Below are 15674 nucleotides of genomic sequence, written 5' to 3'. Positions count from 1 at the left end.
TTGCCTTGGGGATAAGTCTGTCTGCTCGTGCCAAGCTACCAAAGGGGTGAGCAGGGGTTATCAAGAGTGTGTATCCTCCTTACCCTGACTAGAAGCAAGGGTCCCTATTTGGACAGAGGTACTTACCTCTGCCAACTAGAGACCCCCAGATCTAACAGAAGCCAATAGGTTGGTGGGAATGAAAGAGAATAGTGAATACTGTAGAGCAGTGACTAATGATGAAGAAACAGCAAAGTCCCTTTGCCTCAGAGCAATCGTATGACAAGAACTTGACTCTGTGAAGGTCTGTCAAGTTTCCTTCTTGATTGCCTGAGGGAATGGAGACTTCTCCCAGTGCCCACAGTCTCACCCTGCACAGAATAGTATTCATGAAAGATACCAACTACCTCCTTCTAAGGGTTCCAGTTAGGAGAAGTGAGTCAAATTCAAATTTCAAATTCAAAATGCTTTATTCGGTATATATAAATATAACCATATAGCAGACAGAATAACATTATACATTGTAGCACATATAAAAGGAAATACAGTTTTCTATAATGATGTTAGCCTTTCAAATTCTGTGCACAGGCATGAGATGATTTTCCACAACGAGTAAGTTTAAAAGACGTTTAAAATAAGTGTGCAAAATTCGCAATATAGTAATTCATGCCAACCTAGGAATAATTATATATATAGACTCCTAAAGACACAAATGAAAAACTCATAAGTATGGAATATAATTTCCACAATAGTCCAAGTACAGAAAGTGCAATATTAAAGTGACTTGTGCCAACAAACAGTATATAGGCTTATTTCTCTTACTAAAAAAAGTAATACAATGGGCTCGAATAACTTATAATCATATATTGATTGATTTCCTTTTCGATACACATTTTAAAATATATGTAGCTACATAAAAACATATATCCGTACTGTTCAATTCAAACATTATCTGCTGTGCATCTTTAGTTGTTCTTGTATTATATTTTAAAAAGATGGGCTTTAAATATAGTTTCCTTAAAAAAATATAAAATTTACAAAAAAGCATAAAATTGGCAACAGCTCTGTTTGGATATCCCATCACATGGACAGGGTAAGGTACTGTTCCGTCTGGTATAAGGGAAGGACACAAGGTGATGCACAGTGCCTAATCCTAACCGTGTCAATACAAAACGGTGAGAACTTCTTGTAACGGCTGTCAAATATTGCTGAAAACCTTCTTTAACATTATATTCCTGATAAAAAACAAAGGTGCGTTGATTTGCATATTCGAGAGCCCTGACCTTCCCTGCATGTTCTAAAAAGGATTCCTTCAACTCTTTTTTGGATATGGGGACGCCCTGTTCCATTTCGAGAAAGGGATCCAAATCAAATAGTGACTTATACCAAAACCGGATGTGTCTGAGCCAGGGTATACGCATACAATGCTCCAGTTTTAGACAATCCTTAATTACACCTTGGGTGAATTTAGTTTTGGGTTTGGACCATATAGACCGCCATAAGGTCAGCGGGCGCAGGGCGGCTAGATCCCTGATATAGTGTAAGCCTACTTCCCTGTGAATGAGCTCAATAGAGACAGATACAGGGGCACACAGCAAGCGGTTCAAAATAAGATTTTCCTGTTGTTGAATCAACCTACCGCTATGGGTATGATACCCCCACACACCTGCCCCATATAGTGCAGATGACAAGCACCTTATGTTATAAATATGAATCATCTCTTTTATTCTACGGCTCCCCAGTTTGGCGGCAAATCTAAAAACACTATTGGTATTCCTAACCATTTTTAACTGAACACTCTCCTGTTTATTGGTCCATCCCCAGTCACCAGAAAATGTAATACCAAGGTAACAAAATTTCTTAACGGATTCTAGCCTTACATTTTCCAAAAAGAAAGTCCTGTTTTGCTTAGTCTTCTTCCCACATGTCATTATAAAAGTTCTATCTTTGTTAATTAACAATTTCCGTTTGGCTATGAATGTCTGAAATTTGTCAATGAGGCATTGAAGGCCATTTTGAGTGCGTGATAAAAGAACCGCATCGTCTGCATATAGCAGAATTGGAATAGGCTTGCCATCAATTAGAGGTGCGTCCACAGCGGTCATTCTAAGTATTGAGTCTATCTGATTAATAAGTAAAGAAAACAAAAGTGGTGCTAAAACGCAGCCTTGCCTTATGCCTCTATTGACTTTAAAAAACGGCGTACACTCACCGGCAAGGCCGAAGCGCACCTTACATGTTAATCTTTCATACAGTCTAGCCAGGAAATATATGACCTCTTTTGGTGCACCCATTTCTAATAAAACAGGCCATAGAAGTGAGTGTTCAACCAAATCAAAAGCAGAACTTAAATCAGCAAAACATAAAAAAAGATTTCCTTCCTTAACTGTTGTAAATTTGTTAATGATAAGGTCAAGGTTTATGCATTGCTCCATCGTACCCATCCCCCTCCTGAATCCGTACTGTACTGGTGATAAAATAGATTCCTCCTCCGCCAATGTTTCTAATCTATCTAGGAGGACTCTACTTAGTACTTTAATCGACGAGTCCAGAAGGGAGATGGGACGATAGTTGCATGCCTCTGACCTTGAACCCTTTTTGAAGATGGGTACAATAATTGATTGGCCCCAAGTCTGTGGAAGGTCAAATTCAATTGCAGCATTAAAAAAAGTGTTAAGATGGGTGCCCATAAGTTCATCTCATGTTTATATAAATCCACCGGCACACCATCCGGCCCCGGAGCCTTGCCGCCATTACTCTTCTCGAGTCCTGCCTGGACCTCATCCAAACTAATAGATAACAGAATAGTCGGCCATTTACCATGAATATCTGTTTCACAATCTAAAATCAGCCCATCTGAGTTAAAAACCTTAGAAAAATGGTCTATCCATGCATTGCAATTACCGTTGGAAGATATTACGGGTATGTTGTCATTCTTTAGAAATGGGCAGTTAATGGTCTCCCACAGAAGTTTATTATTTTTTGTAATTACAGCCATATCTAGATTATACCATGCCTCATCTTGTAGCTGTTTTTTTCGCACCTCTAGGATAATCTTATATATATGACGCTTTTCCCTGATATGTTCCACATCTCTTGGTTTTGTTGCCAGAGCAAGTTTAGGTGAGGAAAGGGCTTGTATACAATCTTTATCGAACCATCCAGTTTGTGTGGCCCTCTGTTTACGACTCTTACCGGTCAATAATCCCTCTATTGTTATTTTTATCTTGCTAATCATAGATAGCACAGTTTCCGGTCTAGTCTCATCCCTTATACAATAACTTATTTCTGCTCCACATTTAGCATTAATGTCCGCTAGGAGCTTATTGGGATTAATTTTGGCCCACTTAATTCTTGGTCCATTTGGTCTTGCAGCCGTGATGTCCTGGGTTGGTTTACTATAAACTTGGGATTTACAGCCCCAACCTAGTAATGTCAAAATAATACAATTATGATCACTCACTGCTTGCTCAACTGTCCATAAATCGCAATAGGCCGTACCACAGGAAACTAATATGTGATCAATATTAGAATTAAAGTCCCTACCTTTAAAGGTTGGGCACCTGATATTACCCCCTTTTTTTTTAGCAATCTAGTAGTTCTAGATCTAATTTAGCGGCTAAACTGTTCAACGCCAGTCCATATGTATTGTGGGGGAAATGGTTATATATAATATTACCTCTATCAGCATGATCATATGTAGTGCCGCAGATCCCCTTCTGGGCATCTTTACAAACTTCTAAATTAAAATCTCCTGCCCAGAGGATAACCGGGGAGTCTTTATGTTGTACAAGAATTTCATCTACTGCTCTTCCTATATCTTGTACCACCGATACTCTGCTAGCATCGAAGATATTATTATAAAAATTAACAATAACTAAATCATTGGCTTTATGATGCTCCAGGCATATTATTTGTGCATAAGGCCCAACCTCGAGACATTTTCCTATTTTAAATTCTGTTAGCCCAGTGGATATCAGGGTCAACAGACCACCCTTAGCCCTACCTGCAGCAGAATTTACTGCATCTACACAAAAGGACGTATAACCTTCAACGTGAATTTGATCTCTATACCATGTCTCTTGAAGACAAAATATATCGTGCCCTTGTGTTGTAAAATCCTTCCAAAAAGGGGTAGTAAGTTTACCATTTATACCCGCTATATTCCAGGTAGTGATATTAGGTCCATCTTCCATATCATGCATTGTTTGGTATGAAGGTGATGGTATTAAATTAATAGGTTGAATAATGTCAGTTATTAGCATATTATTATATTGTATCAAAGTTTCAACCTCTAAAGTATCATTATCTGAGGCTGTCCCACGTTGTTCACTGCCCAGTTTATTAGAGGGGTCTACATTAGGAACTGTGTCTTTTATATTATTTCTTCCCTTTTTTGTTATATCAACCAAGGCGCCCAAGTGTGGCATATCCACATCCTGCCCATCCTCCTGACCATCCTCCTGACCATCCCTAGCCCTAGCCAAGACCTTCAGAACATGATCTACTGTGTCCACCTCTAAAGAGACACCAGGCATCATACCATTTCCAGCAATTTCGTCACCTACCGGTATACCAACCACAAAATAATCCCGCTTCCCGTCAGATGTGTTTCCATTATCATCACTACCTATCACCTGAGCCTCGGTAGTATCGCCCATGGGATGTAGAAGTCAGTCTACCCCCTCTAAATCTGTAAAAGGCTTAAAACGATTTGACAGGGGAAGATGGTACACCACCCTATCAAAAGGACTTACACCACATGGTCTCCTTCTATGTACATAGTGTGGGGGGAAAGATGGACCACATTTTGCACCAGGATAGAAGTAGTTTAAATCTAGTGTTTGTATATCTCCCTCTCTCCCAAACCTTGGTTCCCTGCGAATAAAGTCAAGTACCCAAGGATCTTTGAAATTCACAATAACGCAGTCACCTTCTAGGTCCTTGACACTACTCCCCACCCAGCTCACTCTCCTAACATTTAATATCTCTGTATTAAAAAAGGGGGGAGCGTTCTATTCTTCTTAAGCCAGAAGGTGACTTTATTTTTCAGTTCCCTGTGTGTTTCAACTTTCTCAGTCCCAATCCCTCGGACTCCCACCAAGATAATCGTATAAGGTACTGCTTCAGGGGGAAGATTTACACAAGGAAGTCGTTGGGGAGTACGCTTGTTACCCGTGGGAACAGGCCCACTAGGCTGACTTTCTACTGTTTGTGCACACAGTGCGGGTTGCTTTCTAGCCGTCGCACCTGTCCCCACAACCTTGTCCCCAGCAGATCCTGATATATTACTCTCTACTGGGCATTTTTTCGCCCAGATTTGGACAGGCTGGGTGACTAAATTTGCAGTGGTATTTATTTGCGTCGCCCCACTGCTACTACTAAAGCCAGTGACTTGAGAACCAGGGGTAGAAGGTGGAGCCTTAAGATTCTCCATAATGTTTACTATACTATCCAATGAGCTCATATTCCCAATAACTAGTTTTTCTAAATGGTCCAATTTAGAATTAATCAGTTTCGTTCTCTCGATTAATGGCAGCATCAATGATTTAACTAACGTTTCCATTCCCTCTAGGAACCCCTCATTAATGCTACATTGGGCAACTGGTTGGAATTTGTCTGAATTGGCCATAGGTGAACAGGGGGACTGCACAGACTGTTCGGGTGCCTGATGTAACTTAGGTTTTTTCGAAATTTTAGCTGCGGCACCCTTTTGTGGACCACCCCTTCTTTTTCTTTTACCAGGTAAACCAATACTTTTAGTATTTGTACTTGCTTGTGGCACAGGGTTTGCAGATTTCGGTAGCGGTCTAAGTGGCGAGAGGGATAGGGAAACACTACCCCGCGAGGTACTAGAAACCATGCTAATTGGTGTTGAACTTAGAATGGAACAAGCCACAATGTTATCTGTCTCTCCCTGCATAAGACTAGATTTTGGGCTCAATGTGGCTAATGTGTCTTTTTGTTTGGGACGTTCCGGGGTAACAGCTGACCCAATTTTACCCAAAGAGGAGCACTTTCCTGTTAGGAGATCTATTGACAAACGTTTCTCAGCAAGGGCTATCTCTTTTTCTAAAACCACTGTAGCCCGTGTGATGAATTGGTCAATAGTACCTGTGACTACCCCACCCGTTGTAGATATGGTGACATTACTAGGGCGTTGAGCCATTACGCCAAAATTCCAACAGCTGCTAACACAAATCAGGATACGTAAAAATGTACAACAATAATAATATTCAGGACGATATGCAGGACCCAATTCAAAGGGGGGTGGCCCTGCCCGGCCTCGAACGTCCACGGACGGCCACAGACGGCCCGCCCTTTGCCCGGGCTTAGCCCGGCGCCGCCCGCGCGCGTCCCGCGACGCGGAAGGAGCCCCGGTCTTTTGTGCGCCTTCCGGGCGCGTCAGTGGGCGGAGCAGGGCGAAGTCAACAAGCAGGGGATTGTGGGGGCTGTAGTCCCCCCGCTCGGCGGCAGTGTGGTGTTCCTGTCGCGGTGGCGTGGAGGACCAACAGTCAGCGGAGGAGACAAGCGCTAATAGCGCTGTAAGCAAGGTGCTCCCAGGAATGGTGACTCTGCTGCCCAAGGTTCAGTTCCGGTATGTTCAAAAAGTAAAATGATCGCCCGCTCCCCAGATGGAGCCCCGGTCTTTTGTGCGCCTTCCGGATGCGTGAGTGGGCGGAGCAGGGCGAAGTCAACAAGCAGGGGATTGTGGGGGCTGTAGTCCCCCCGCTCGGCGGCCGTGTGGTGTTCCTGTCGCGGCGGCGGGGGGGACCAACAGTCAGCGGAGGAGACAAGTGCTAATAGGGCTGTAAGCAAGGTGCTCCCAGGAATGGTGACTCTGCTGCCCAAGGTTCAGTTCCGGTATGTTCAAAAAGTAAAATGATCGCCCGCTCCCCAGATGGAGCCCCGGTCTTTTGTGCGCCTTCCGGGCGCGTCAATGCGCGGAGCAGGGCGAAGTCAACAAGCAGGGGATTGTGGGGGCTGTAGTCCCCCCGCTCGGCGGCCGCGTGGTGTTCCTGTTGCGGCGGCGGGGGGGACCAACAGTCAGCGGAGGAGACAAGCGCTAATAGCGCTGTAAGCAAGGTGCTCCCAGGAATGGTGACTCTGCTGCCCAAGGTTCAGTTCCGGTATGTTCAAAAAGTAAAATGATCGAAGTGAGTCACAAGGGCATAAACTCATTGGAAATCTTGTAGTTCTAGATTGAGGATGAAGATTAATGTAAAAGTAGATAAGTGAGGCACAAACTAACCCTGAAATTAGGGGAAAGGAAAGAGCCTCACTTAGACATATAAACACAAGTTCAAGCAGCAAGGAGCTAAAACAAGGGACAAAAATAATAGCAAGTAGGCAACAGACACAGCTAGTAATAAAGCACCAGATTTGTTGTGACACATCCATCTCTTGTTAATGCCTCTTTTATATCTGATTCAAACAGGATCTGACAACTCAAGAAAAAACTCAAGTGAGGCAGAACCTCTGGACTGACTGCCATCTAGGAAAGGGCGATTCATAAGGCTTAATGTATGTATACATGTAAGTATTTATGCATATATAGTGCGAGGTTGGCCAAAAGGCAGCGTGGCCATAGCTCTTTCTTCTAATACATAATGTTGGATCAGTAAATGAGGAAGAAGTTCAAGTTTTGCATCTAATGTCTGATGCAGATATCCGTAGTCGTGGTGCTACATTTCCCTTCAAATGCTCCTTGTTAGTCGCACAGCACCTCTCTGGATGACAGGGACCTCTGAAGCGCCAGTCCAGTCTCGACAGCAAGTATGCCCAACTCTTAGAATGGAAATAAGAGTGTAGTTTTGTTAAGTTGTTACACTAAAAGGTAGGAGGAATACCATTCACGATTAGTTCCCCAAAGAATACAGATATTTCATATTACCTATTTCTCCTAGTGATGCAAAAATGACACAGTGATTACTAACTAGAACTAAGACCTAGCTTACAAACTGTTTCTTATTCTAATGGCAAGAAGCCTAGGTATATTGAACATACGTAAGAAATCACTTGAACTAAGTTGAGGAGCCAAAGTGTTTGTGAATTTTAGCTGTATGAATACATGCTGTTCTTAAATGTAGTGTTCCATTTTCATGCAAGTACAAATGAGTGTTAGAAGCAAATAAATATAAATGTTAAGTGACAGAGTATTAAGATACTACTATGTAATTTGTGTAAATCAAAAGCTCTGTAAATTGCAGATATTTCCATTTAGAGTTTGATGAAGGGGGAGAACCGCCATTAACTGGTTGTCCATCCCCCAACAAAATAATGGTTCCCTCACCTCATTTAGAGGTGGGAAAATGTGCGTGTTTTATCAAATGGGGTCTTATCTGTTGCCAATAGCTTTTCACCTGAACGCCTGTCTGCCGCAGGGCCACCAGATCACAAATACCTCTTTAGGATGGGGCTATCATCATTAGATTGCCTGCCCTGACCAGCAACGATAGCCAAAACGGTCCAAGGCCGTAATCAATCAATGGCCTGTGTGTCATTGCCATTTCTTTAAAAAAGCAAAAACAAAAAAAAATTCTGCTTTGGTAGTGTGTCTCTAAAATACAAAACATTTTACAGAGCATCCACAGCACAGGAAGATGCACTGAAGGCAGTGGGATCCCCGCCAGATCTCACAATAGGGCAGGCTGCCCGCCACAGACCTGGTGGCTGGAGGGTCACCTATCTATCCAGAAAAAAATCCTCTTAGTTCAGTTTAAAAGAAAAATGGAGGACTTTTAGTGCCTCAGGTTGTCAGTGTGTTTCCTGTCCGTGTCCTTAGAGATTGACATTTCATATTCCTCGGAGGCTATACTAATGTTGCTTTTGTTTATGCACTGAAACATGGGGATGTAGCTCAAAGAAAATAAGAGTCATCTGCACGAAAATGACTATTTCATACCAATAAAGTCAGCATTAAAGAGTGTTCTAAATAGCGCACAGAAACCCTGCACAGAAGACCTGAGATGTAAATTATACCAAGTGAATGTTAATGCATTTGTTGTCTATATTTAATATTCTGACAAGTAGCAGTATGGAGAATTAACTTGGCTTTGGCCCAGAGAGTGAGAGCTTGGAGACATTGGTATGTGAAGCTGCATAAAGTCATATCTTTGCACACTGGCATTAAAGCTCACATCTTTATGCATAACAGTTCAAATATGCACGCATGAGGAGGCGGTGTCCTGCTTTCTGTACAGGGGGCCTCAAAATACTTATGCCAGATTTTCAAAGAAGTCACACAACCCAGAGCAGCACCCGAAGAGGCTGCGCTGTGTTGCGTGACAGGGAGGGAGCAGGAGAGCGGCATATCTACAGAGATATGGCTCTCTCCTTCCCTCTACCTAGCCCTCACTCTGATTTCATCTGCCAAGCGCCACGCCCACACCTTAGCACCATAGCGCTAGGGTGTGTGCTTGAGTCTAACATAGGTTTTAAACAGAAAGGGTACCCTTCCTGTACAGAATACTATGCCTAGTCAAGTTTAAAAGCTTTTCCCACTTTGTATGTGTGCTGCACAGGGCAGCACGCATGCAAAGCCTGAAAAGAAAGGAGAAATAAATACATTTCTCCTAATAGGACCTCCTTTGGAGTTGTGTTAACTTTGGCGCTAAATCCTGGCTGCGTTTCTTTGTAGATAGGGTTTTGCGTCAAAAAGCTTGGGTGGTTGCATGGGAATGCCCATGTACCACCCATCTAACGCCCCCTTGGCGCAAAGTAAAGCAAAGCAGTGCTTGGCGCGGCGTTGTGCTACTTTCATGGTACTTGTAGCACTGAATGCTGATTGAGGCAATTGGATTTTTTTTAGGGGGGTGGGGATTCCATTCAAATGCCAGTCTGGAAGAAGAGTACTTTGCAAGAGTAATGTTCATTGGATACCTACATCGTTAAAATCATCATCCGCTGCAAATATCTTCAGAGGTCGACTTGGTGAACTGTAGTCCATAACCAGGCTGCCAGGTAGAGAATAGGCTGGCATGGTGCCCCTGTAGTCAGTGCTTGGGAACTTTGGAGGGTGATTGTTTTTCTCTACAACTTGTATTTTGACTGATGTCACAGCGTACCGCAGAGAGTTAAGGACTTCTGATGCCTGCAAGAAGACCCAAAAAGCGATTTAGCCAAAATGATTAGTGTTTATATAAACATTAGGAGACAAGAATAATATTTTATACTCAATTGAGCCACAGTGACCTGCAGGAATGCCACAAATCTGCTTACTTATCCTCACCATCAGCTCGAACTGCTGTTACATGAACTCAGATCACACCTCTCCCTAGTGGCATAACGCAAAATTATTTGGCCCTCAGCAGAATTTACCAATATCTCATAGATATACATTGGCCTTGGGGCACATGGGAACCGTTGGCAGCCGCCTGCATTGCAGGAGCTGCAGGGGCAAGCATTATGCTCCTGCCTTCCCACGAATCTGCAACTGATCCCCCAATCTGATCCAAATCCCTTTTCTTCCTCTTGGGCATCCAGTGCAAAAACACTCCAGTTCTTCCCTCACTTCCATGTTACACAACTGCCGCTCTGCAGCTAAAGACTGCCTTGAGCTCTTAGATACAATCACAGACCTCAACATTGACATAATTGTCCTAACTGTTATTTGGCTCAACGATACTGCAAACAATATCCTGCTCTTTTTTCTACATCCTCTTTTCTCCGTTTTGAGATGTGACAGAGCAGCTAGAAAAGGAGGGGCACTAGAAGTAATTTAAGGACACACACTAAGCTGCAGGATCCTCTCCTATATCCGCTTTTGATCCTTTGAGTGTTCATCAGTGGAAATCCGCTCGCATGCTACGTCCAACATGGTTTATATGATTTATCACACCCCAAAATCCCCCATTCCAACCAGCACTTTCATTGAATAATTCATCAAATTCCTCACCACCCAATTGTCCAAATCAGACAATATTAAATTTCTCGGTGACTTCAACATTCACCTGGGATTTGAAGGCAATATTCTTCTGGATAACTTTGCTACATTACTTGATGATGACCTCCACCAACACCTCGTTAGGTAGAGTGACCTATGTGGAGCTCTGACCACCTGTTGTTTTTCAGAGCTCCACATAGGTCACTCTACCTAATGAGGTGACACTGAGTGAGCTTGTTTTCACAATTTTAACTGCAATAGGGGGACCACCAGAATAAAATAGTTTCCGGCACCCCTTGCTGCATTTTAACTATCACCTCAGGCTCAGTTGCCTTCCCGCCCACACACCCACACTTCACCATAGGGCAGTTGGATACAAAAGATCTCCGTCAAAGTGCCCCTCTTTGAGGTGTGCCCGTCGGGGATTGCACCGCCCCCCCGACGAGGAGCAACCGCCGATGATGAAGCATGACATCCTTCGGGTGTGTGAGGCAAATACATCCGACAAAAGGGATGCCCACAGGTGTTACATTTACACCTCTGGTCACGTCAGTTTTTGCTTGGTCCTTCTTAGTCTTCCTCTATTCTTCCCACTCCTTGTAGGAACAGTTCAGCCCCCCGCTTTGTTGGTTAATGACAGGTGTAACATGCCCTTGCTAATCTAGTCCTCTCAAACCTCACCTCGAAAGTTACTCAACTCGACATGAAAGAGGCAAAGACAAATTCAACTACAGCATTGAATCCTTGCTAGAGAAATTCGCACTCCTAAAGAGGAAGTGCAGTAGACCAAATCCTTCTCGACCTTTATATTCAAGAGCCCTAGATTAAGGAAGGAAGTGTATCAAAATGCTTGAGAAAGAATGGAGACAAGCACCCTCACCACTCAGTCTACGTAAGCTACAATCTGTGGGGAAAGACTACAAAGAAAATATTTTTAAAGCCACAGATTCACCTATTAGATCTCTCTATCTCCTTCACACTGCCAGCAGCAGACCAAAATGTCTATCTGAGGTAATCAAACAAGCCAACAGCCCTTTACCCAATCTCACTCCTAAGGCCTCAAAGGCACTTTGCTGCAACTTTGTGGAATTTTTAAACAATGAAGTCAAAGACATAAACATCTCTCTTCCGGACATCCACAACAACATAGCTGAGGAGAACCTCCCCGCCGCAAGGTGCTACTGCCATGGTTCTCTTTCTCCCCAATCACAGAGCAGATCTACTACTAACTATATCTGGGATAGAAACCTCTAATATTCTCTGTGATGCCATCCTTGGCTCCATCAGCAAATCCCTAGCTAAACTGCTTCCACCCCCCCCTCACCCACCCTCCCATGGACTACCCTGGGCACCTCCTCCCTTTAAAAGGTCGCATTCCAAGACCTTCTAAAATTGGGTCGAATTTTGCTCTTTTAAAAAAGCAATCATTGGATTCTGGCAACTTGAACAACTTCATCCCAGTGTCCACCCTAATTGAACGCTGTGTAGGCTCTCAACCAACATCCCACACCCAAGCAAACAACCTCTTCTACTCTCTTCTATCCACAATTTACGAAGAGCTATGAAGAATTAAGTACACTTGTTGACAGATTTATTCAGTGTTTGCACTCCTTGGAGAGAAAGGGTCTTTGGCACTGGTTAAATGCAGAACATGAGTACATCTCCTTAAGACAAGCCCCTATCCCAGTGATCTGTACTTTGCAGAGAAACCTTCTAGACCAGGGAATAACTCCAGTGAACCAAAACACTAATCAGACCAAAAACCTGGGAAACCCCAGAGGTGTCCATGAGGCCTTTCACCAGTGCTTCTACAAAGGTGCAATATGTATATAGTACAATGTGGGATTCACACAGTCAATAACCATGATAACCTTCTACTGGGGCTTATCCTGAGTGTGGCAGTAAGGCCTACCCCTCCACCTCTGCACCTCAACCTCGCAGACCAACTTCAGGGTGGGGCTCAAGACCTGGCTCTTAGAATGAGACCTACAGCAAGCGCCTGGATACCCTTACGGGTTAAAATCTGTACTCTATAAATACTAATTGATTGATTGATTTAGGTCTAACATCTGTTCTCCTACACCACTTCAATCACTCCAAGTACCCCAGGACCAGAGCCAATGTTTACCAGTAATATGGTTGGGCACTGACTCTTCATTGATGAAGACACCCATGTTTTGTACCATATCAGTCATAGAGGTCAACAAAGTAGACCAAAAGCACTAGCGGAATATATTCAATACCACAGCTTTGTCCCTGGCAGCCACAGGTGGCTTGTTCTGGTAGAAGTTTTCTCTGTGCACCCAAAGCCTAATCCTCAGGAACATGTTGGTAAACTTTGAGTCAAGTTCTAGATCGCCCCCCATGTTTACATATTAATGTGTAAGGAAAGCCAGGGATCCTTTGCTTCTCCCATCCACAGGAAAGACTAATGACATTCACTTCTGTATGGGGCTTAAATCAATTCAACCAAAGGAATACGAGGACTCTGATCTATCCTATTAAACCTTCCGCTGTCACCATGAACCGTTTGTGTGTGTGTGTGTGTGTGTGTGTGTGTAGGGGTGTGTGTGTGTGTGTGTGTGTGTGTGTGTGGGTGTGGGTGTGTGTGTGTGTGTGTGTGTGTGTGTGAGGGATGCAGCCACTGCTTCTCGTTACATTCTGTAATTAAAGAATTATTAATTTCTTCCTGGTTTCAATGGTCTTACCTAAACATGAAATAAGCCCTAAGTCATGTGGATCCAGCAGGTGGTACAGATTTATAACAGCTTAGCCACGTCACTTACCATGACCTCCAGAACCTTTGTCCCTAGAACAGTTGCAGGTCTTTGCATTGTTATATTTCCAGTTTCGTGGTCAAGGACAAAAATGTTTTCTTCATTCCCTGGTAGATGAAAGAAAAGACAACGTGATATCAAATAGTTTTTACTATTCATGTAAGGATGGTGAAATTACACATAAGATAATCTTTCTTCTCTGGTAATTTTCTATTTTTTGCCAAAGTTGTCAAAGTGATGATAACATTCAGTAGAAAACGAAGCTTCACCGTCTTACGACATTACCAATGTGCAAAAAAAAAAACACCTTTAGACTGTTGGAGACCCCTTAGGTGGCTCGTGATGCCTGTATGTCGGGTCAGGAAAGTGAAAACGTAGGACTGGAGAGTGGGGAGCACCATAAGGAAGTAGGAAAGAATACACCTGTATGGGAGAGAAGACACATTTGTGGAGGAAAGTGTTGGGAAGAAAGAAAAATGTGTAGCTTGTACGCCAGTAGAGAGAAGTAATGGTTGAATGTCCATATTCATGGTAATATTGAAAAACCTCAAAGCATTTATGATCAGTAAAACAAGCATTGATGCTCCCAAATGTCTGGCACTTGTGTTGTTGTTTTTTATCAGTGTAACAGCTATCATACAATAGGAGAGGGATGTGACATCAATACAGTAGCAGCACAATCATCAAATGTATTAGGGTTGTAGAAAATAATAACTTTCCCTTCAAAGCTGTGAAACTTCACCTCTTGTGAGGGTGGGGAAAGTTCTGCACTAGGGTGGTGCTTATGCTTCTAAACTCCTGCAGCTTTATGTCCCATGCAGGCAGGGCAGGACATCTGGCTGTGGGAATTACCTGTCACCAGTCAGTTGCCTGTTTTAATGCTGGCGCTTAGGGCTGTACTCAGTCACCAGGTAATAATGGACGCTGCACTGCTTTGCAGCAGCACTGAATATTTTTCCCACTGCTGGAAGTCCCGCCCCTTTGAGGCTTTGAGGTGGTTGGGTATCACTAATGATTGGTTGCTTGGTGATGGTGGTAGACTTCTCATTGTCCTTGGTTGTTTCATGGTGAGTGAACTCGTTGTGGAAATACATCCAGAAACTTCCTCAAACAATGACATCTATATTTGTTCAGAGAAAGGCTGTCTCTTATAGATACTAAAAGGCACATACGTTTTACTTTTTACTTTTTTATTAGCTGACTCTATCTCAAGATAGATTCAGAAAAGGGGGTGGTGATGAACAGAGTGTCTGTATTAAGCAGACCACTCTTACCCAGTCCAAAGATCGGGGCTTGATCCATCACCGTTATTTAGCTCACTGCCCCATCCCAGCTCAGAACCTGGCTATATGCAAATTAGTCTGACCCTGGCCCAGTGCATCATGGGAACAGGGCAGACCAAACTACCAAGCCAATTCTTCACCAGAAAGGAGACAAGCTTCCGGGGACCGGTTTCTGGCATTACAGCCGTCGTCGGCCCGGCTTGCTTGAATCCTGATGGAGCAGTGAGCAAGGGACTCATGTCTGAGTATACCCTGCCACACCTATAGTGGCCAAAAACGATTCAGAAAAGGGGGTGGTGATGAACAGACTGTCTGAATTAAGCAGACCACTCTTACCCAGTCCAAAGATCAGGGCTTGATCCATCACCGTTATTTAGCTCACTGCCCCATCCCAGCTCAGAACCTGGCTATATGCAAATTAGTCTGACCCTGGCCCAGTGCATCATGGGAACAGGGCAGACCAAACTACCAAGCCAATTCTTCACCAGAAAGGAGACAAGCTTCCGGGGACCGGTTTCTGGCATTACAGCCGTCGTCGGCCCGGCTTGCTTGAATCCTGATGGAGCAGTGAGCAAGGGACTCATGTCTGAGTATACCCTGCCACACCTATAGTGGCCAAAAACGATTCAGAAAAGGGGGTGGTGATGAACAGAGTGTCTGAATTAAGCAGACCACTCTTACCCAGTCCAAAGATCAGGGCTTGATCCATCACCGTTATTTAGCTCACTGCCCCATCCCATTGCTGGGATG

The 15674-nt window shown here is 43.6% G+C and overlaps 1 protein-coding gene across 4 annotated transcripts in view; it reads right to left on the bottom strand.

Moving 5' to 3' along the window:
* Positions 1 to 15674, bottom strand: part of CDHR5 (cadherin related family member 5) — a 392579-nt gene that overhangs the window by 100677 nt on the left and 276228 nt on the right. For all 4 annotated transcript variants that reach the window (XM_078682818.1, XM_078682819.1, XM_078682820.1 and 1 more), the window contains exons 9-10: positions 13651 to 13748; positions 9866 to 10072 (exon numbers count right to left, since the gene is read on the bottom strand). In XM_078682818.1, the coding sequence (XP_078538944.1) occupies positions 9866 to 10072; positions 13651 to 13748 (305 nt within the window). The remainder of the gene's footprint in view (positions 1 to 9865; positions 10073 to 13650; positions 13749 to 15674) is intronic.

Source organism: Lissotriton helveticus, chromosome 3_1 (genome assembly GCF_964261635.1).
Source record: "Lissotriton helveticus chromosome 3_1, aLisHel1.1, whole genome shotgun sequence".
Classification (NCBI taxonomy): Eukaryota; Metazoa; Chordata; class Amphibia; order Caudata; family Salamandridae; genus Lissotriton; species Lissotriton helveticus.
Note: the sequence above shows the minus strand (reverse complement) of the source record. Positions and strands in the feature narration are given on the sequence as shown.